Source organism: Quercus robur, chromosome 6 (genome assembly GCF_932294415.1).
Source record: "Quercus robur chromosome 6, dhQueRobu3.1, whole genome shotgun sequence".
In the NCBI taxonomy this organism is placed as follows: domain Eukaryota; kingdom Viridiplantae; phylum Streptophyta; class Magnoliopsida; order Fagales; family Fagaceae; genus Quercus; species Quercus robur.
In genome coordinates, this window is record NC_065539.1 from 52,918,099 (window position 1) to 52,940,349 (window position 22,251).

The 22,251-nt window shown below is 34.6% G+C and overlaps 4 protein-coding genes across 12 annotated transcripts in view; 1 reads left to right on the top strand and 3 right to left on the bottom strand.

The window, feature by feature from the left end:
* Positions 1-3,327: 3,327 nt before the first annotated feature.
* LOC126690363 (uncharacterized) lies at positions 3,328-4,278 on the bottom strand. Its single transcript, XM_050385468.1, has 2 exons — positions 3,949-4,278; positions 3,328-3,813 (listed from the first exon to the last, which is right to left on the bottom strand). Exons 1-2 carry the CDS (start codon positions 4,276-4,278, stop codon positions 3,328-3,330), a joined length of 816 nt encoding a protein of 271 aa, XP_050241425.1.
* Positions 4,279-4,616: 338 nt separating this feature from the next.
* Positions 4,617-5,953, bottom strand: LOC126690364 (protein ALP1-like). Its single transcript, XM_050385469.1, has 4 exons — positions 5,607-5,953; positions 5,459-5,534; positions 5,148-5,373; positions 4,617-5,068 (listed from the first exon to the last, which is right to left on the bottom strand). Exons 1-4 carry the CDS (start codon positions 5,951-5,953, stop codon positions 4,617-4,619), a joined length of 1,101 nt encoding a protein of 366 aa, XP_050241426.1.
* Positions 5,954-10,162: 4,209 nt separating this feature from the next.
* LOC126689460 (TMV resistance protein N-like) overlaps positions 10,163-22,251 on the top strand; it is a 97,925-nt gene continuing 85,836 nt past the window's right edge. For 4 of the 5 annotated variants that reach the window (XM_050384655.1, XM_050384656.1, XM_050384654.1 and 1 more), the window contains exons 1-5: positions 10,179-10,412; positions 12,585-13,085; positions 13,352-14,441; positions 14,565-14,840; positions 14,942-15,914. In XM_050384655.1, coding sequence (XP_050240612.1) covers positions 12,595-13,085; positions 13,352-14,441; positions 14,565-14,840; positions 14,942-15,914 — 2,830 coding nt within the window. In that variant the 5' untranslated portion in view covers positions 10,179-10,412; positions 12,585-12,594. Of the gene's footprint in view, positions 10,413-12,584; positions 13,086-13,351; positions 14,442-14,564; positions 14,841-14,941; positions 15,915-22,251 lie in introns of all 5 variants that reach the window. The other variant, XM_050384658.1, reaches the window with a different exon arrangement.
* The window catches only part of LOC126689465 (non-specific lipid transfer protein GPI-anchored 5-like), a 90,800-nt gene continuing 89,209 nt past the window's right edge, over positions 20,661-22,251 (bottom strand). For 2 of the 5 annotated variants that reach the window (XM_050384671.1, XM_050384670.1), the window contains exon 4: positions 20,661-20,967. In XM_050384671.1, coding sequence (XP_050240628.1) covers positions 20,870-20,967 — 98 coding nt within the window. In that variant the 3' untranslated portion in view covers positions 20,661-20,869. Of the gene's footprint in view, positions 21,001-21,215; positions 21,279-21,433; positions 21,530-22,251 lie in introns of all 5 variants that reach the window. The other 3 variants (XM_050384667.1, XM_050384665.1, XM_050384666.1) reach the window with 3 other exon arrangements.

A 22,251-nucleotide genomic window follows, 5' to 3' on the forward strand; every position in this document is an offset into this window, starting at 1 on the left:
CTCTCTCTCACTCATCATCATCTTCCCATTATTAATTTTTCAACTTATTTTCATACATTCTCCAACTTTCCCCTTTCTTTTTACCTTTTCATATCCCTACTACTATCTACCTTAATGTCACTATTCCTCTATTCCTTTATCTTCATTTTATTTCTACCTCTTCTTATTCCTATCCTATTACTATAAATTTGCTCATTCTATGCATAGTTTTCTCACACACAAAAAATTATTTCTCTCTCTCTCTCTTTCTCTCTCAATTTTTTTTTTTCCATTTTTTGGTGGATTTTACTATTTTTCTTACATCTCTACTTTAAGTTGATGAATTTTTTTTTTTTTTTTTTTATAACTCAACTTTAGGTTGATGTGATTTAGTTTTGTATTTTTAAGTTGTTATATTTTTATATTTTCTTTGATTTCATAGATGTTATCTTATTGAGTTATAAAGATAGTATATAAGAAATTTAATGTTATTTGTAGGGGGTGGATTTGAGTGCTCCTTCTATTGGTCGAAAGGTCTCAAGCCCAACTGACCCAATACAATGAATTTTTAGAGAATGGGCTTAAGAACTAAGTGTTAGTCTGAACCACAATCACTAAACACGGTTAGGTGCCAACAGACCAATAAGGAAATGGGTTCAAGCATGAAATGTTGTCCTCGGGCATTTCATCCGATGAGCTTGGTATTCTTCTCCTTCTACTTTCAGTACTAGGTTACAGTGGTTTTCAAGACCATGTAGACTGCTGCAATTTTCTCCTTTTTCTCTCTTCCTGCTCTTTTTTCGCGATCCCCCCTTCTTGGAGGGTCTCTCGCATTATATACTTCTTTCCAGTCGATCTTGACCCTCCACCTGTTGATTGTGCAGGTCATTACTCGAGTGCTTGTCCTATCAGCCACATTCCCAAGCCCTCTGTGAGTTGCAGCAACCAAGGCCGCACTGTTCAGGGGTCATTTCCTCATTAATGCGGCCAGAACGTTAGTTGGGCGCATTCAATGTGGAGGTGACAGTTTTTCCTTGAATTGCTCCTACACCATACCCCTGGGTGCGTCCTTCTGTACTCGTCCTTTCTTCGGGGAGCGCTTTGGGAGGCTACCTTTGAGGGTGTGCCGTTCTCTCCTTCTGGATTCTGGAATGCTGAGGACAGAATCATCCTCGGCAACATCTCTAAGCCATTTGGACTTTCATTGTACATCCTCAGACATTTTCTTCTCCTTGGCGCGGGTCTTGGGTCCAGTACAAAGTGGGCCGGGGTCACTAAGTTATTTGGCCCCACATTATTTTATTACATAGCATGACTTAGATAATTTGGTATTTATCACTCTATCTTTTGTTTTTATTATTTTTCTTTTCATCTTATTTTCTATAAAGTTGTTATTATCTCTTTTATTCTCTCTTGAAAAAGTGATTATTCTTTTTCTTTTGGTTTTATATTCTTCCTTGCAAGTCTACTTTAAGTTGATGAATCATTGCATTTTTTAAAACTCTATTTGGGTTAATACGTATTAGTGCTATATTTTTTACTTCTCCATCACAAGTAGTCTTTCTCCCATGTTATAGCTTTGATTTGATATTTTTTTGAGTTAATACTTAGTTATTTTTGAAGTGATAATTGAATTTATATCAAAATACAATATTGATTATGCATTTCAGTGTGCCTATAATTGTATAATATTAAGTGCAATTTTGTTATGATTTTTTATTATCATGATAATCTCCTTTAAGAGGATGATGAATTTGAATAATTTATTTGAACTATTTACCATAGGCAGTGTAATTGTTTTTTACCATGTGAGGTTTAATTTGGCTAGGGTTTAATTTACTTGAGTTAAATTTAATTAGGTTGGGTTAAGATTCCCTAGTTTTATTTTACTCGGTTGGGTTAGGGGGCATTTTCAGTATTTTGTTATTAACTGGGGGTATTTTAGACTTAGGATAAAGATATATTCCAAGAATCAAAAGATACCATTGATTTAACGCTCTGTTTGTTTCGATGTAAAATATTTGCAAAGGTAAAATATTTTACATGTAAAATATTTGCAGGAAAATATTTTCATTTTACAGTGTTTGGCAATGTATATGAAAATGTTGTGTAAAATATTTTCCAGTGTTTGACACAACGTAAAATGGAAATAAAAAAACCGGTAAAATGAAAGCTCAGAATCAGCAATCAATATTCAAATACTAACTCAATCATTCCATCCGTATAGGCAAAGAAAGACACAAATTGCTTAAAGTCATATGTGGCATCTACAAGAAAAAGAAAAAAAAAAAAGATTCTGAGCGCATCATCAGTATAGGCAAAGAAAGAGAATAGTAGTCATTAAGGTGAAATATTCACGATTTAAAAATGTTCGATGTATATATTAACACTATGCAGAATAGTTTTAGCTAAAGAGTATGACTGGGGAAGCCATCATAATAATGCTTGTATGTATCATTGTTACTCACATTATTAGGAAGCCATCACTCATTCGATTCTGCCAAAGATGGCTCCTATTGTTTATCCGGGATGCTACTTTCTTGCCAGCTTTAGGAACTGAACCCAGCAATAAAATTATTAACGACAAGAAAAGAAAAAAGAAAAATCAATGCAGATTTAATTGAGCATAAATGCATAAAATGATTACAACTAGCCCATTTATGAACAATTTTCTAAAATTTAACATTGTAAAGCTGGCCCTTAAGTCAAACTACTTCAATCATTCCATTCCACTTTCGACCTTCACCCCCTATACCATAACAGTATTCAATACTAACTCTACAGTCTACAGACTATGAACCAGCAGAATTCAACTCAATATAATTGTTGCTTGGCAAAGGCATTCCATTCCAGGTACAAGCCCCTCCATAAAGGTTTCCTCCTACTACTTTTATAGAAGGTAAGTGCCAAATCACCACAACCACAATCTGTGAAAATTTTCTGCAACCAACTCAATGGCCTACAAAAATTAATAAAGCAGTAGTAAAGAAGAGAGAGATAATCTGTTAGTATTTTCATTTAACAATCACCCTATTGTTAAATGAAAGCTCAGAATTAGCAGTCAATATTTCAACCTGATAGTTCAGGTAATCCAAGGAGAGTATCTTGTCCTTAATGGCCTATTTCAAAATGAAAGAACCTGCAGAATATTTCCCAACCAATACAGCAGAACTTGCAAAATATATCTGGACAAAATATAACATTATAAAAATACTAATGAATCCAAAATATAACATTATTTCATAATAACTCCAAAACATGTCAATCAGTGTTCCATAATTATTAATAACCTAAAGAATACCATGGTACCACTAACATGTTTCACACAACGTATCCAGCAACTTCAAGTTAGAAGGTTTTGTTGAAAAATTTCTCCAACCAAAGCTTTCTCATCCTATCATTTTTAGCCATAAAGGCCCTTCCTGCCTTTTCATCATTAACCAAATGATCAAAAGCTTCATCAAGCATGTCTTCTTCAAAGCCTTCAACATTCATCACTACTTTATGAAGCTCATTTGTATCAACTGGGCCATGACTCAGAGCTGTAACAGCTACTGCAATCTGTTTGAGTTGTTCAGTCATCTCACTAAAAGGACTATCTTCATTCATAGCTGCATAAGTTCTCTTTCTATGGCTGCTCCTTCCCTTAGGTGAAGTTCCATTGGAAGCTTCATGGGCATCTTTTGGCAACGTATCAGTGTCACCTTCAAATTCTGGATTTTGGATGTCATTTTGTGGGGTCTCATTTTCAACCAATGGAGAATGTTCACTCCATTGCTTTGAAAAGCCACCAGTTGCCATGCCCTTACCAACAACAATAGCCATCTCATCATACTGTTCAATTTTTTTTATTTAAATAAGGCGCATGAGCGGGATGAGCCTGTTCAAAGAAATATGACAATGTCAATAAATTGGATGATTTAATATAATAAATGTATAAAATGAAGCTCATTTATATAAATTTCATACCATCACTTCAGCATCATAAGTTTGCTTGTCACATGTGATCATTTTCAAATTATCATCCCAACCAAATCCACTTTTTTTTTGAATATCCTGAATGAGTTTCCACTCTTTTCTAACCGTACGAAGACGGTTATGCACATGTGATGCATGACACTTTACATTAAACTTCACACCAATTTCTTTTGCCACTTTGTCAAGGGATTGAGGCTTATATTTGTTTGAGGGCTTGTTGCCTTGTTCAGCCTCAACAACCAACATTTTAAACAGCATGTCACACATTGGTTGTGTCCACCTAAGTTGAGATCCTGGTTCTTTCCCCTTGTTCTTGGACATTGCTATAGTCAAAAGGACAATCTAATGAATCACAACCATTATGATAATAACAATATAAAACATTATTACAAAAATAAAAACTGAAACAATGGAACAAAAAATTCATCATCAAAAAACAATGCAATGCCATGTTGACTTGAACTTGAGGAACCAAATAACAATTTTAACTGTTTCCCCACAAAAATATTCAATTATTACATTTTAAAAAGTATACAAGATATCCACTTATGCTCTGTTAGCAACCAAATACAAAGCCAAATAAAGTTGACAGCACCTAATCATAGAAAGCTGTAATACATCATCAACAAATAACTCCAAACAGTTTGGACTGAATAAATTTATGCATGTCTCCTAATTATGTAGTCAGCCCACATTGCTTGACATATCTCATCCCTCTTATTATTCCATTCTCTACTTTCCACTATAGCTTCGTGTCGACTAGGTTGGACTCGATCACTAGACTTTGTCTCAAATGTTCCATCTTGTATAATTGGGTCATTAGGATCAACCCCCATGATGTGATTGTGAATAACACCACATGCTAAAACTACATCCACTTGTGTATTAAAAGACCAAAATGGTTCTGCATCCAAGACACGAAAACGTTTTTTTATAACTCCAAACCCTCGCTCAATGGTAGTTCTCAATGAAGAATGACGAAGGTTGAATAATTCTTTTGCATTTTCAGGTGGATGATCACTAAACTCTTTCAAATGATATCGAACACTTTGATAAGGAGACAAGATTCCAAGTCTATTTCCATAACCGGCATCACCAAGATAATATTTACCTACAAATTATGAATCAATTTTTTTTTAAAAAAATTCCAGCATAAAACCAAACATAAAGGCTAGTTATCTATATAATACCTTCTGGAATTTTAAGTCCCCTTGGTCTACTAAGTGCATCATTTAAAATACGATAATCATGAGCACTGCCTTCCCAACCAGCTAACATATAGGTGAATCTTAAGTCAAACGAAACTGCAGCTAACACATTTTGTGTTGTCCCCCCCTTTCGACCACGAAACCTTCCTTGGATTTCAATTGGAACAGATGCACGGACATGAGTTCCATCAATTGCTCCCACACAATCCTAATGATGACCAATATTAAGTAATGTTCATTTCAAAAATCACCTAACAAATAAAAAAACAACAAACAAAATTTGAAAAGTTTACCTTAAAGTAAGGATAAAACCTTCTACTATTCCTTATCTCTGGGGGTATAGAGTTGTCAGATAATCTAACAACATGCCTATATAATTGCAAAACTGCTTTAAGGACAATTTTAAAATATCGATAAGTTGTCTCAATCGATCTATGGAACCTGGCAACAACGACTCGAAACCTAACATTATGGCCAATAATATGCAAAAACATCAACACCTGCTCTGTAACAGACATGTAGATAGTCTCACATACCAAATTTCTCTCAACAAGAATTCTACATAATTCATAGAAAGCTACAGGTCTCATTCTTATCATAAAACTGCAACGTGCGTCACCTCGATGAAGAATATCACTTATAAAACCTTCTCTTTCATAATCCCGGTTCACACGAGGTTGCCTAATTATAAATCTCCTAGACCTAATATCTTCTAATATTATAGCTCCCACAGCAAGGACAGATGCAACTGTGGCAAGAACTGCTGCTTGAATTTTTTGGTTATCCATCTACATAACAAAACCAAGATAATGAGCTCTTTGAACTTTTCTTTAGCCACACAAAACTAAAACAAAATAGAAAAAGCCAACCACACAACCAAAAAGCAGAGGCAGCAACCAAATAAGTGATCAAAGGTGAGTGGTTGTAGATTTTTGATGGCCCTATATCCTTTAAAATATCACAACCACATTACCCTTAACCAATGAATCCTTCACCTTACATATATTTACTATGAAATGAACACAAAACCACAGTTGAGAAAAGTAAGCTGGCCCATTTAAGAACAAATCAATTATAACATACTCTTGTGGCCAATCATATACAAAATATAGCAAAACCCAAAATCTCAGAATTGTTACAAAAGCCACTAGATTTATATCTTATGGCAAACCCAAAATCAAGCAATCATCCAGTTTAACAACCGTGCCCAGAACAATGCAAAACCAATTATATAACACACATCCAGTTGCTAACAAAATGTACAAAATCAAAGAATAAATGGAAGCAAATGTTTCTATTATAAATGCTTAAAAAAAAAAAAAAAAAAAACCCCATATATTTGCCTAAATCAGTTGTACTCTAACCCCACTGATCACCAATCCATTTTTAGATTGAAAAATTCAAACAGGCATGCACATAGTATTAACTAAAAATCAATAGCCCCAACCTTCCCTGCCAGTGGACTCTGCTCACTCCCCGTTCCAACATCCTTACTCTTGTAGATTATCAAAAAAACTAAAAATCAACAAAACATTGCAAATTATCAAAAAAAAAAAAAAAACCCAGAAAAATGAAAACATTGCAGATTTTAAGTAATACATTGCAGATTATCAAAAAAAAAAAAAAAAACTAAAAATCAAAAAAGTTACATAATCGAACACAATATTGTTACATTGCATTGGCCAATGAACCAAATCATTGAACTTAATTGTCTTTAGAAAAGTTAACACTCAATATAGTCATGTGGTTGATTCAATTGAAAAACCCAGAAACACAAAAACCCAGAGAAGGGTTAGAGACAACCCAGAAGCGAGCACAAAAGCCATTTTGTTGAAAAACCCAGAAACAAAACCATATGACACACCAGATCGAATAGAAAACCCAGAGAAGGGTTAGAGATGAAGAAAAACGAAAAGAAAAGGAGAAATCTAATCTAAAAAGGTAGAAAAGTACCTGGTTTTGCCGGTGATGGACGGCGCCGGCGGAAGTTGGAGTTGGCCGGTGGTGTCTTGGACCTTGAAGCCGGAGATTGGAGGGAGAGGGGACCGAAGGTGGCTGGGTTTTTTGGAGAGAAATTTGAAAGGGTGGCTGGATTTTTTTGGAGAGATATATGAGAGGAGAGTTTTAGCGCGAAAGTGCAGGAGTGATAAGTATCGGGGTGTGAGGAAGTAGCAAATGTAAAATGTTTTCCCAAAATTTTAAGCGTAAAATATTTTACACAAATTTGCTTAGATTGATTTGGTTGACTGAAAATATTTTACTTTTGATCAAATATTTTACTGCAAAACAAACACGCTAAAATTGGAAAATATTTTCCTGAAAATATTTTACATTGAAACAAACAGAGCGTTAATTGATAAAGTAACCGATTGAGAGTATTTATTCATTTTCCAAATATAGTTGATATGTTTCAAAGTTGGGTTGCCCTTAGGGCATTTATTGATGTATTATTTTAAAAAAATTAATACCACTTTTATAGAAAATATAAAAAGTAGTAAAAAAAATTAGTTTCTTTTTTCTTTTTCCATACAAAATTTCTAAAAATAGTTCCTAAATCAATATCCTTAGGGCATTCATTAATTTTTCCTTTAAAAAAATGGGAAATTGTGAATTAAAAAAGAATAATGCTACATGTACAAACTATTTTATAATATTTTTACAAATGGTTGATGTTGCCAGCTTCTTGTTGATTTTCATCTAGATCAACCTTTAACATCACTTTTTCATTTACCAATAACTACTCACCACATCAATTTTAAATAAAAGAAATTGTAAAAAAGTTTGTATTTCTAACATTACTTTAAAAAAAATTTGGAGAAAGTATAATTTTTTTCCCCCTAAAAACGCTTTCTGATCAAGTTATAGAAATCGTGAAAAGCATAATAAAATTATTGTTTTGATATTTTTTGGAGTGGAGTAACTATCAAAATCAAAGAGAGTTCAATTATCTGGTCTCAACGAGTGGACTAAGAGAGTAAGAGCCTGTTTGGTTTAGAGCAATTTTGGGTGATATCACTCAAAACTCATAACTGAGTTATCAAAAAAGTGAGACCCACACAAATTTTTTTGTTTGGTTTGATTTTCACATTGTGTTTCCATCACTCAAAATTCAAAAAAATTGAGTTTGAGTGATGGAAATAGGAAACACAAAATTGGTATTTTCAAAAACTGAGATACAAAACTCAGTGGCACTAAGGTAATATTCGGACTCTATGGGGCTCATAGGCTTTTGTGTTGTCTTGTTCATTCAGAGTTGTTTGGTATTACCGTTGCAAACAACCATAGCACCACCACAACAAACCCAGCGCCACCACAACAAAACACCATCAAAACACAAACCTAGCCCCACCCAGCGCTGCCACAGCAACCCACTGCAACAAAACACCAATTGAAACCCAAAAACCCGATCTCCATCGTAACCCATAACCCGATCTCCACCGTGACTTAAACTAGATCTCCATCGTGAAACCCAACCAACACCCCCAAATGACCACCACCGAAACCCACCATCACTAATTCGACCTTAGCAACCACTGAAACAACCCACCACTTTAAAGCCAATAACCACCGATTCAAACCAACCAAAAACAGCTAAGAAAGAAACAGAGAAGAGAGAAAAAAAAATCATATATAGATTGAAGAGGGGAGAGACAGAGAAAGAGAGATAGACAAACAAAATTTGATAGAAAAGAGGGAGAGTCAGAGAAATGAAAGGTGAGAGGATGCCACGGTAGGAGAAGTAAAGGAGGAAGATTTTTTTTTAATGAGACGCGGGTAGCAACAGTAACAACACTGGGTAGTGTCTGTGGGTGGGGTCCACGGTTTTAGCAAAAAGCTGTAGAGATATGTAACTGAGTTATGAGTCCAAACAGGTGTTTTGCAATTTTTGAGTGAAGGTGAGATTTGAGTAGGGAGTTATGAGTTTTGGGTTTGAGTTATGAGTTTTGAAAACTGAGTTATGAAAACTAAGCTATCTCTAAACCAAATGGGCCCTAAAAGCATCCGCACCTGGCATTGTAAATGCCATATGTAAAAGGTATTTAGCATTTTTTTCCCTCAAAAACCTCCCACATCCGGAATGCTATATACCAAGTATTGCAAAAAAATTTGCAATACTGCTATAGTGCAATTACAGTGCAATTCTAAAGGTAGAATTGCATTGTAGTAGTATTGTAAAAAAAAAAAAAAAAATTTGTCTACTTTTCCCCCGAAATTTCTCTCTCCTCTCTCATTATTTCTGTTCTCTTCTCTTTCTTCCTTCTCTGTTTCTCCATCGGCGGGTTTTTTTTTTTTTTTTTTTTTTTTTTTTTTTTTTTTTACTATGACTGGTGCTTAAAGGAAGGCGTGGGCGTGGGAGGAAGGCGTGATCGGTGCCCAAAACCCATTTTCTCAAACCCAAAATCCCGTCTGGTGGTGGCAGCGATAGATGTAGGCATGACCTCTTTTTTCTTTTTTTCTCTCTATCTTCCCTTGAATCAAACCCTCCATGGTGGAGATGTGGTGTGGGACTCATGGATCGGTGGCTGGTTTCATCATCCCTAATGTGGGTTTCATTTTTGGAGGTATGGGTTTCATGGATCAATGGATGAGTTTCATTTTTAGTGGTGTGGGTGGCCGGATTTCTTTGTTCCTTGGTATGGTGGTTGTGGTTTTTGTGGGTTGGTGGTGGGTAATTTGATGGTGGTGTGGGTAATGGGTCGGTGGTGGTTTTGGTTTTGGTTGTGTTGATGGTGGTGGTGATTGGATGAGAGATTTAATTTTGATTGGGTTGATGGTTGTGGTGGTGGTGGTGGTGGTGGCGGCGGCTTGGTGGTGGTGGTGGTAGTGGGCTATGTGGGTAATTTATTGGATAGTATAAATTATATTTTTTTATTATATAGAAATATTATTTTAATGAGTAAAATAAAAAAACAAAAGTTAGGATGTTGAGAATAATATAAAATGGTATAGTATAAATGATAAAGTAAATTTTGAAATAGTAAAATATAATAATTTAAAGAAAGCTTATGGGAATGCTCAATGGTCAATCAGGAAACTGGAACTTTCCTACTCTCTAACACGAACAGAACCCCACACTTCATTTAAAGTGAGTCGCCATTACCGTCCACAAGTTCTCTATAACATACACTTTTGTGATCTCTATCATTTTCTATTTTTTCAACCTGAGCACACACAAAGTTCTTTTGCGGCCAATCGTTTGAGCCGCTTCATCTACTCGACCTGGACAACCTCGTCAGCACCCTCAAGGTCCTCTCTCTTCTCTTATGCAATGCTTGTGTGAATTCAGAATTCTCTGCTTTTGATTTTATATTAAATTTGTGTATAATTTTATTTGAGTGATCAGAAAGCAGGGGGAAAGGAGAGTAACAGAAAATTTGTTTATTGAGTTTTTGTGTTTTCTAATTATTTTATAGGTTGTGTTAATGGATACCCATAAATACAATATCTTATATACTGTTACTTATGTTCTTCTCTCAAATTTGCTAAAAAAAGGGTGTTAAAAGAGAAGAGAGATTTGGTTTGTAGGGTCTGATTTTTTCTCACCGTGTGTCGGTTCTCCCTTCGTCAGCTCCGCTCATCACCGCCGGAGGTCGGTTCTCCGGCCTCCAGCGGTGCGGTTCCTGGACTCGGTTCGATGCGGTGCATCGGTAGATCGACGTCCACAGCCACTAAGCCACAGATTGATACCCACAACCACAGATCGACACCCTCAAATCCAAAAAAAACAGATCAACACCCACAATCATACATCCAAATATCTACCACCCACAAATTGAGACCCAGTAACCCACAAAACACAGAAAACATAGCTGAGATTGAAGCTTATGAGTGTTGGATATCGAAGATCCGAGTTTGAGGAGAGAGAAGAGATCGATGGCGGCGGCGGTTAGGGTTTGGTGAGAGAAGGGATCGGTTCGGTTTTGCTTTGGTTTGGTTTTTGTATTTTGTCTCCGACGAATTCACCGCACCAGCGTCGGAGCAAGTCCCGATCTCCGCTTGCGGTGTTCGGCTTCATTTGTCGGTTCCCTTTTTGGTGCGGTTGCGTCGGTCGGTTTATGCACACCTCTGAGTCTGACGATTTCTCACCAGTGTTTTGCGTGTCGGGAGAAAGGGGGAAAAAACAGGAGAGAATAAAGCAATATGAATGGAACTTTATAGTTTGTCAAAATGTAATATAAGTAGGACTTTATAGCTGGCCACAAAGAAGATAATCTTGCCTTTCTTTTCTTTTCCCGTACACAGAATGTGTAATTGTCATCAAATTTTTACTAAAGAACTTATCTAAAAAATAAAAAATAAAAATTTTCCACTAAAGCAAGTAAAAACTACATCAAAAATATTTTTAAAAAGGAAAATAAAGTGGAAACAAAACTTTATACAGGTTTCCAGGAATTTACACTTTATTTTCACAATTCTACTCTATCTTAATTAAAATGTATATGTATGTGAGTCTCACTTTTGGAGACTTGAACCTTGTACCTTGCCTCCCCTTACTCCACAAGAATTTTGTATTTTGTGAAGCGACTATTATGTCAAGGGTGCGCGGTGATAAGATCATCCCCTTAATTACTTGCATAAGCTATGTTTAAAGAAACAAAAAAAGTGAAGTTCAGAATAAATGTATTCACCACCGCGCACTTTTGACATGATGATCACTCTACAAGTATAAGTGCTTATAAGGTGTGGGAGGTAAGGGTCAAGGTTCAAATATTTAAAAAGAAGTTTACACATATATATATACACTTAGTTAGGTTAGAGTAGAATTTTATCTTAGAAAAAAAAAAATAAAATAAATTCATTCAATAATAACTAGTCGTAGTATTGAGGATAAAAGAAAAGGTTTGAATCATATTTGAGAGCATTTCCTAAGCACAAAAACAAATAGTACAAAATAAGAAGTTGTTCTATTAATTAGAACTGTATCCAGAAGCTTTGTTTCAAGAAGTTTTAGAGCTTTACAGAAACCAGTTGCTACAATTCTTCAAATTGTAAGTTCTTATTTTTCTTGCACACATCCGTGTCTTTATTTCTTCTTGAAATAAAATATCCACAACAAATTGTTTTCTCTCTTCTCTAATTTATTTTCCTTCTAATTTTTTACTTCAGTTTTAAATTTTAATGGAATGCGCTCTTTATATAAATTGTTGTTCTAAGATATATTAGGACATGCTACGATTATTCCTTGGAAACAGATGATGGGGTTGAGAGTCGGTGAAAGGGAGGGAGGGAGTTTTGAGTTCTGGGTTTATGTGGGCTTCAACTTGGTGTGAGTTGGGTCTAGTGGTCAGTGGGTTCTGTGATTTGGATTTGATGGGGGGTCTGAGCTTTGGTATGTGCTAGTTTTGTGTGTTGGCAATGTATGTTAGCTTGGTACGTTCTTGAATGTAACCTCTTTTTTTTTTTTTTTTTTTTTTTCAGTATATTTCCGATGGCTTCCATAAGCACTCAAAAAGACTCATCCTCCTCATCATTTTCTTCTTTAACACCACAATGGAAATATGATGTCTTTCTCAGTTTTAGAGGTGAGGATACTCGCAATGGTTTTACAGACCATCTATATGCTGCCTTGAAACAGAAGGGCATTGTCACCTTTAGAGATGAGGAAAAACTTGAGAGGGGTAAATCCATTTTACCAAAGCTCTTGAAAGCAATAGAAAAATCCAAGTTTGCAATTGTCATTCTTTCAAGAAACTATGCATCTTCTACATGGTGCTTGGATGAACTTGCAAAAATCATTGAATGCATGAAAGAGATAGGAACAACAGTTTGGCCAATTTTTTATGATGTGGATCCATCTAATGTTGCCCAAGCCTTTGCTACACATGAGGAGCATTTTAAGGATCACATAGAGAAGGTGCAAACCTGGAGAGCTACTTTAAAAGAAGTAGCCAATCTTAAAGCGTGGCATTTACAAGATGGGTAATTGAATATGAAACTTTTCTCTCCTTTAAATATTCAAAACATACTCTTCTTATCTTTAGTCTTGTTGTGAACCTTAGGCATACCCATATACACGTTCATGGTTCTTTCAAGTTTGACTTGATCCAATTAATTTATATTTTCATATTTCTTTTAATTATGTCTTGAGCAAAGTTATTTAAATTTTTTTGGTTTCACCCAATAGAGTAGAACTTTGGATTTCAACTATCATAAGCTCACCAAATGTCATACTCTCTCAATTGCAGGTCTGAGTCAAAATTTATCCAAAATATTGTGGGAGAGTTATGGCATAAATTAAGTTATGCGTTCTTAGAAGATACTGAAGACCTTGTAGGAATAGAATCTCGAGTGAAGAAATTGGAGTCATATTTGGCTATAGAGTTTAACGATATTCGCATTGTAGGGGTTTGGGGGATGGGGGGAATTGGTAAAACAACCCTTGCTAGAGTTGTTTCTCGTATGGTTGCTAAGAAATATGAAGGCTATTGTTTTCTTGCTAATGTTAGGGAGGTTTGTGAAAAAGATGGTTTAGTTCCATTACAACAACAGCTTATTAGTCAAATTTTAAATGAAAGTATGAATATACAAAACGTTGATGATGGGGTGTTCGTGATCAAGAATCGATTACGTCATAAAAGAATTCTTCTTGTTCTTGACGATGTAAATCAATTAGACCAGTTAAAAAAGTTAGCTGGGAAGCATAACTGGTTTGGTTTAGGTAGTAGAGTTATCATAACAACAAGGGATAGGCATTTACTACATATACTTGGAGTAGATGAAATATACGAAACTGAAGGATTGAATGATGATGAAGCTCTTCATCTTTTGAGTTTGAAAGCTTTTCATAAAGACCATCCTCCCAAAGATTATCTAGAGTTGTCTAAAGATGTTGTAAAATATACTAAAGGTCTGCCTCTGGCTATTGAGATTTTAGGTTCCTTTTTGTTTGGTAGAAGCATTAATCTATGGAAAAGTACATTAAATAGGCTTACAAAATTTCCAGAACATGAAATTCTCCAAGCACTTAAAATAAGTTATGATGGATTACATGAAACAGAGAAAAAAATATTCCTATATATTGCATGTTTCTTTAATCATGAGGACAAAGATAGTGTAGTAGAAAAACTAGATTATCCTGGTCTTTACCCTGAGGTTGGATTAGGGGTTCTTGTTGACAAATCTCTCATAAAGATAAGTGACAATGAAGTCTGGATGCATGATTTACTAGAAGAAATGGGCAGGAAAATAGTTCATGAAGAGAGCCCTGAAGATCCTGGAAGGCGTAGCAGTCTATGGTCATTTGAGGATATTAACAATGTTCTAACAAAAAATACGGTAAGAGGTTATTTAGAAAACTTGAGCACATACCCTATCATATTATTCAAAAAAGCTCAAGTTAGATTAGCTTTGGTAATCATACATTTTGCAATTCTCTAAGCCCTTTCATGATTATTGTAGGGAACAGAAGCAATTCAAGCCATAGTCCTAAAGCTGCCTGAATCGAAAGAGGCAGATTGGAATCCTGAATCTTTTTCAAAGATGCATCATCTTAAATTGCTCATAATTAAGAACATTCAACTTGTCCTTGGACCCAAACATCTTCCTAATGGCTTAAGATTTCTTGATTGGAGTGGATACCCTTCAAAATCTTTGCCATTAAATTTCCAATCAAACGATCTTATTGAACTTTACATGTGCAGTAGCTACATCGAACGACTTTGGAAAGGAGCAAAGGTAATTTAAGTATCCTTGTACAAGTTTATATTTAAGTTCCATTAAATTGTAAGGTTTTGTTGAAGCTAATTGTTTCTTCTTTTTTTGGTTGCTTTTAATAGTCTTTTGAGAGGTTGAAAATCATCGAAATGAATGAGTCTTCAAATCTTATAGAAACCCCTGATTTCACCAAAGTTCCGAATCTTGAGAAATTGGTCCTAGAAGATTGTATAAATTTAACTGGGGTGCATCCATCAATTGGAGTTCATAAAAAGCTTACTCTTCTCAATTTAAAAGGCTGCAAAAACCTAAAAACTCTTCCGAATAAGTTTGAAATTGAGTCTCTGAAGATTCTTATTCTTTCTGGTTGCTCAAAAGTAAGGAAAATCCCAGAATTCGAAGAAAATATGCAACGTGTATTGAAGCTTTACTTGAATGGAACTGCTATTACTAAACTACCGACATCAATTGGGCATTTAACTGGCCTTGCTTTATTGAATATAAGAGATTGCAAAAGTCTTACGTGTCTACCAAACACCATTTTTAATTTGAAATTTCTTACAGATGTGAATATTTTTGGATGTAGAAAATTGGGGAGATTGCCAGAGAATTTGGGGAATGCAGAAAGTATAGAGAAGCTTGATCTGAGTGAAACTGCTATAAGACAGGTGCCTTCTTCCATTAGTCTCCTAAAAAATCTTAAAGTGCTATCTTTCTTTGGATGTAAGGGGTTGTCATCATCTAATAATTCATGGTATGAGCTCCTCCCTTTTTATTTTATGCCAAGAAGTCCAAATCCTGTGGGATTGTCCTCTCTATCGAGTTTGTGTTCTTTGACCAATTTGAATCTTAGTGGCTGCAATGTCAAGGCAATCCCCATTGATATTGGTAGTTTATTTTGTTTAGACAAAATGGATCTAAGTAAAAATAGTTTTGTTTGCCTTCCGGAAAGCATTGATCAACTACGTAAGTTGAGAATATTTTGGTTCACGGGTTGCACAGGTCTTCGATCATTGCCAAAGTTTCCATCAAATATTGTTTCTATTAGGGGATATGGTTGTACCTCACTAGAAACGGTACCAGATTTACTAAAACCTAATTCTTTATGTGAGGCAGAGCTTGTTCTTTCAAATTGCAGTAATTGACATGTTTTTTGCAGTGATAAGAAAGCAACTTCAGGTCTCTCTCTCTCTCTCTCTCTCTCTCTCTCTCTCTCTCTATGTGTGTGTGTGTGTGTATCTCTTTGTTATAACAACTTTCTTTGTATGTTTTAGGGACTTTCTCTTGATGGTAGATATGACTTTCAAGATTTTAATTGGGTATATGAAATCCTTATTCCTGGAAGTGTAATTCCGAAGTGGTTTAGCCATCAAAGTATGGGGGCTGAAGTGACTATAACAATACCTTCTTCTCATTTGTGTGACAAGTTGATGGGAATTGCTGTTTGCGTTGTATTTTGTTCACTTCCACATCACCAAATTGATGAGAAAAGTTCACTTGAATGTTGGTTGATGGTCAATGGAAAAGATATGTCTTCTTCACCACAAATAAATGCCTTTGTTACTTTATCAGATCATATTTGGCTATTTTATGTGCTTTCTCAATACTACAAGGATGCTGAGGAAGACATAGCATTACTAAAGGAATGTGAAGCAAATGAATTCAATCATATTGGTATTAAATTTGAAGCCGGTTCAGTCTTGGAGGTGAAGGAATGCGGTTTCCGTATGGTATACAAGAAAGACATAGAAGATCTCAACCAAACTATGGCTTAGAGCAGCAATACCAGCATCATTCCTTATGAGGACTTAGGTGTTCTCCATCATAATTTCGACAATTCGGTAGTGGTAGCGGAAGGCAACAAAGCAAAGCGAACCCGTGATGATTATGATGGGGTTGGACCTAGTGGAGATGGAAGCTCTAATGATGTGCCACACCGAAAAAGGATTGAAAGGCTTGCAGAATTTAACAACCATGGTAACTCTGATTGTGCGGAGTCAAGTGAGTACAAGGATTGAAGTGATGAGTTTAGTGATTGGTGGTCATCTAGTGAAACTGAATTGGAATGTTGATGGAATTTGAAGGGTTCAAATACTCTGTAAGTCAATGAATTATAATTAATTCCTATATTTTCTCTTGATTACTTGTATGTCATTGTCTTTTTTCTTAATCTCTAGTTTTGTCGATTGCTACATTATCATTCTTCCTTGAGGCTACTCGTTTAATCTAAAAACAAAAATTAAAAAATAAACATAGTTTTATAAAACAAACAATGGTTAGGGTAATTTTGGTTTAGTGATTTGTGTTAGTTGTTTTGTGTTGGTTTCCTCCTTGACGTAGGATTATTGGACTTGTTCATAAGGAGAAACTATCACACAGCCAAGAGACAAGAAGACTAGAGCGGTCCATTGTATGCTTCTAATTTTCACTTACTCTAATAGATTACAGGGTAAAATCTGCACTTTTGTTGCCTACATAATTCATCTTTTTAAAAAAATTTCGAAGTTTAAAAACAATATATTTATGCCACTGCAAACATTATAATCAGAATTAAGTATTATGTCTTTACATATTGTATATGAGAACTCGTGTATAGATCACAATCAGAATGATTAGTCTAACTAGATGTAGCATCAAGCTTCCTCGCTATAGGTTTCCTATGGTTGTGTACTGATAACCTTCAACCAAAAAAACTTTTCTTTTGGTTTGGTTTAAGAGAATGGATAATTTTTCTATTATTGTTTTTTTCTTTTTATTTTTATTTTTTGCTCTGAAATTTTTATTATTTTAATGTAGGATAACAATTTTAGAAGCTATTAAAATGATTTATATCAGCATGTTTAAGGACTTTGTTAATGTAATTCTCATAATGTAACAGACTTTACAATTACGCAGTGAATGTTCAAAATTTAACTTTCTTTTTATGAGGAAATATAAATATGCAAAATTTCCCTGTTGACCAAATCATTCAAAACAGTTCATGTATTGGTGTTACAATACAAAATAGTGAAGGCTTGGTGATTGCGTCTCTAGCTCAAAGGTTGAAACAAGCATACAAAGCTGTTGAAATTGAAGCTATGGCTGCCATTCGTGCCTTGGAATTTGCAGAAGAGATCGGTCTGGACAGAGTTGTGGTAGAGGGGGATTCCAAGATAGTAACACAAGCTTTGAAGACTAAAGATACAGGTTAGGCGTCGTATGGTCTGCTTATTGCAGATGTGTGTTTTTGAAAGAAACTTCTCTGAATTATCCTACTCTCACACTAAGAGAGAGGGTAACTAAGTAGCACATTGTTTAGCTAAGTTTGCTGCTAATTTTACAGCTAGTGTTGTATGGATGGAGGATCTTCCACCATCAGCTTTTTCTTTTGTTTAGGCTGATTTAGCCTTTCTTTCTTAATAAAGTTAGATGTCTCCCTTCTCCCAAAAAAAAAAAAAAATCATAATTGATTGATCCATTGATCAACTGAAAAAATGATTTGCATCAACATAAGTTATTTTTTTGTCAATTTTCTTATGCTATCATCATTAGGAACCTAAGGTCGTACCTATGTGTAAATAGATGTGTGATAACCAACTAAATAAAAAGCTCTCACAAGAGACAATCTTCAAAGCTAAAAGCATGTTGTAATTGTTAGACAATCTTCAATTTATCTTCACCAAAATAATGTTATGAATGACTATATATTGCTTGATTGTTAGACTTAGACATGTTGCGATGATGCAATGATTTATCATAATTGAATATTGAATGGTAAGTAGTACTAAATAGCCTTAGCCATGTGCTGCTTTTATTCTGCAATGTAAGTAAATCATCATTCACATCAGTGTCCCATGTAATACTTGTGTAGAAGAATTGGTGAGACCTTAATAATATTCAATCCCACTTAAAAACCATAATCTTTTCCCTCTGCCATATATATATATGATCTTGATCAAGTTTAAAGAAAACTAGTTGCAGACCCATCCAATGTGTGAGAATATATATGAAATTGCCCTAGCCAAATAATAAGTGCTATTTTAGAACCACCCCCCCCTCCCCCACCCCAAAAAAAAAAATTTATGACTTATTAATTTTAGTCTAAACACAATTAAAATGGAATTTATGTAATTAGCGTAGAATTTATTTAATTAGCCAATTAATTAACTAGCGCATTCTACAATTGCATGGATAACCATAGTTGAACAAAGCAATTGAGTAAAGGGCAAAAAGAAAAGAAGATGCAAACCAAAGATAACATCCGATGTGTCAAAATAAAGAAAAAACATTGGCCTGAAACATAATCAATCATCTTTTCTCTCTCTCAACTCATCATCTTCACATCATTAATTTCCAAACTTATTTTTACACATTCTCCAACTTTTCCCCTCCCTTTTACCTTTTTATGTTTCCACTATTATCTACTTTAATATCACTCTTCTTCAATCCTTTTATCTTCCTTTTATTTTTGACTCTTTTTATTCCTATCATTTTACTATAAATTTGCAACTCTCTCTCTCATTTTTTTTCTCCATTTTTGGTGGATTTTATTATTTTTCTTGCATCTCAACTTTAAGTAGATAATTTTTTTTTTTTTTTTTTTTTAACTCTACTTTAGGTTGATGTGATTTAGTTTTGTATTTATAAGCTGTTATATTTCTTTTCTTTGATTTCATAGATGCTATCTTATTGAATTATAAAGATAGTATATAAGAAATATAATGTTATTCTATTATATAGTATGACTTGGATAATTTGGTGTTTATTTCTAAATCTTTTATTTTTTCTATTTTTCTTCTCGTCTAATTTTCTATAAATTTGTTATTTTCTCTCATATTCTTTGTTGAAAAAGTGATTATTCTTTCTCTTTTGATTTTATATCTTTCCTTGCAACTCTCTATTTTAGGTTAATATGTATTGATGTTGTATTTTTGAGTTCTCCATCATAAGTAGTCTCTCTCCCCTCTTATAGCTTTGATTTGATTTTTGTTTGAGTTAATACTTAGTTATTTTCAAAGTGATTATTGAATTTATATCAAAACACAATATTGATTGTGCATTTGAGCATGCCTATATTTGTGTAATATTAAGTGCAATTTTGTTATGATTTTTTATTATCATGATAATCTCCTTTAAAAGGATGGGGAATTGAATAATTTATTTGAAATTTAAAAAGTATGACATAATTTTGAAGAATATGTACCACCTCGTAAAGGAATAATACCAATCAAACACACCTAAAATAATAGTATGATATTGTGGGGGTCAAAAACATTAAACTAAAGAACTAAACTTGGGTTTAAGATCAATACAACTAATTTCTTAAGAATGGGAGTTAGAATTCCATAATGAGAAGATCAAATAGGTGGTTGGAGTCGAGTATAACTAAATTAAGATCTTGAATAAATGAAAAACGGTTTCCTGAGGTGCATACAAGAGTTCTAAAGGGAAAATACATTTATAGCTATCTTCCTCCTCCTCTAGATGTCTTGCTCTTAGCTAGATTTAGGGGGATACTTGTCCCATCAACATCTTCTCTTGCCATTTCTTGATCATGAAGATAGACTTTTGAAGTGCTTTTACTGTTTAGGTTAGTTATTCAGCATTTAATGTGGCTGACATTAGGTAGGGAGAGTTTATTAATGCAGAGGTGTCTTTGATATGAATACAGTGGGAAATAAAAAACTTTGATCTGTATATAAATTTTGTTTTCTAGTGGCAATGCACACTTAAATACCAAAGATTTCTAGGGTTGATTTTTTCAATGAAGAACTTCTAGACTCATTGCCTTCCGTTTTGGTCAGTTTTATTATCTTATAGCTTAATTGGTTTTTGTTTATATGTTAGGTGTTGTATTACATATAACCCAGAAATCGTCTTTATTAAGAAGGGAACAGAGCAAGATGTCTCCTCAGTAATACAAAACCATATCAACCCCTGAAAGAGGCCACAAAAAATAAATATACATGAACCCCACAACCTAAGGGAACTCTTATAATAAATGAAATCATCATTAATAAAGAATAGGTAGGAATGTGGTGCTGCAAAAGGCAGGTTTACAAATGAGAAGATCAGTACGCTGTGAAGGTTGAAGCAACTGTTGCAGCACATATAAGGAAGAAGAGATGAGAAATTGACAACTTGATGGAACTTCCAGCTGATGTACTACCTTCTATTGATGGCACGGTTTTAGATCCACTTCCTACAAAAGTGAACATCAACCCCAATGAGCAAATTAAGAGAACAAATAAATCCAATGATATTTCATTGATGAGTATAAATTTAATAGAACTTGTTCAATGTCACTTATTTCTTAAGGTTCTTTGTAAGGATTGAACTTTTTGAACATAGAATTTGGTTTGTATAAGTCAACATGATAATTTTGCACAATTGAACAAATGATGAAGCAGTTTGTACCTGAAGGAACTGAATCCGAAGATGTTGGTGATCCTGCAGGAGAGTTGGATGGTGAAGCAGCTGCTGATATTCAAAAGGCAAGTTAGCATAGATTTAAAAAAAAAAAAAAAATGCTCAATTATGAGAATTTTACATCCATCCACAAGCTAAACAAGCAGTTTTGATGGGCAAATTACTACTTTTACAGTTAAAATGAGAATTTGAATATGGGTTCTTACCATTACAGCTACTGAGAGGTGGGGTCTGAACATTACAGGCACCAGGCAAAGCTAGAGTCTGAGTTTGGTTGATGTTGATCCCCAATGATGAGCTACCTCCATTAAGGACTTGGCACAAGCATTGTGGTTGTGAGCGGACTACAATAGCAAGCTGTGAGCAGCAGCCTGAAGATGGGGTTGAGGTGTTGCCAGTAATGTAGTTAAGGCATGGTGACATACTGATGATCACATTTGTACAACTTGACTGAGCCGAAGCTCCTGCCCAGAGCATAGTCACCAAGACTAGGACCAGTCCCATCTCCATTTTTGTATAAGCCATTGGAATTGGATGATCTCAAATTCAAATATAAGCTGGAAATGCCTGTGGATTTCTGTGATCTTGTAGCACTTAACTGACTTAAGTTTTGATTAGTTTGGTGGAGAAAGGGAAAGATGTATAGGTTTTTGTAGGGAAATCAATCAAGATAGAGACAAATGAATGATGGGTTATGTGGCTCAACAACTTCTCCTACTCTTTAACAGGTTTCTAACGCGTGGTACTTGGCATTTGGCATGCTTAAAAGTTTGTTTTTAGACCTGGAGACTTGGAATCTTCTTCTGTAGTTTAGCTTTAGGAAGAAAATATTACTTTTTGAAGTTCGGCTATGTAGGTGACTGACTGACTTTTAATATTATTTGGCAAGGGGCTAATAAGAACTTTCTAGGATTTCAAAGCTGGAGTCTTTAGACACCTATTTTGAGAAGAAACTAGAGAGCATAACGTGTTTCTGACTCCACCTTCACTAGAATTGGCTTTGTACCTCTAATCTTTGAGAATC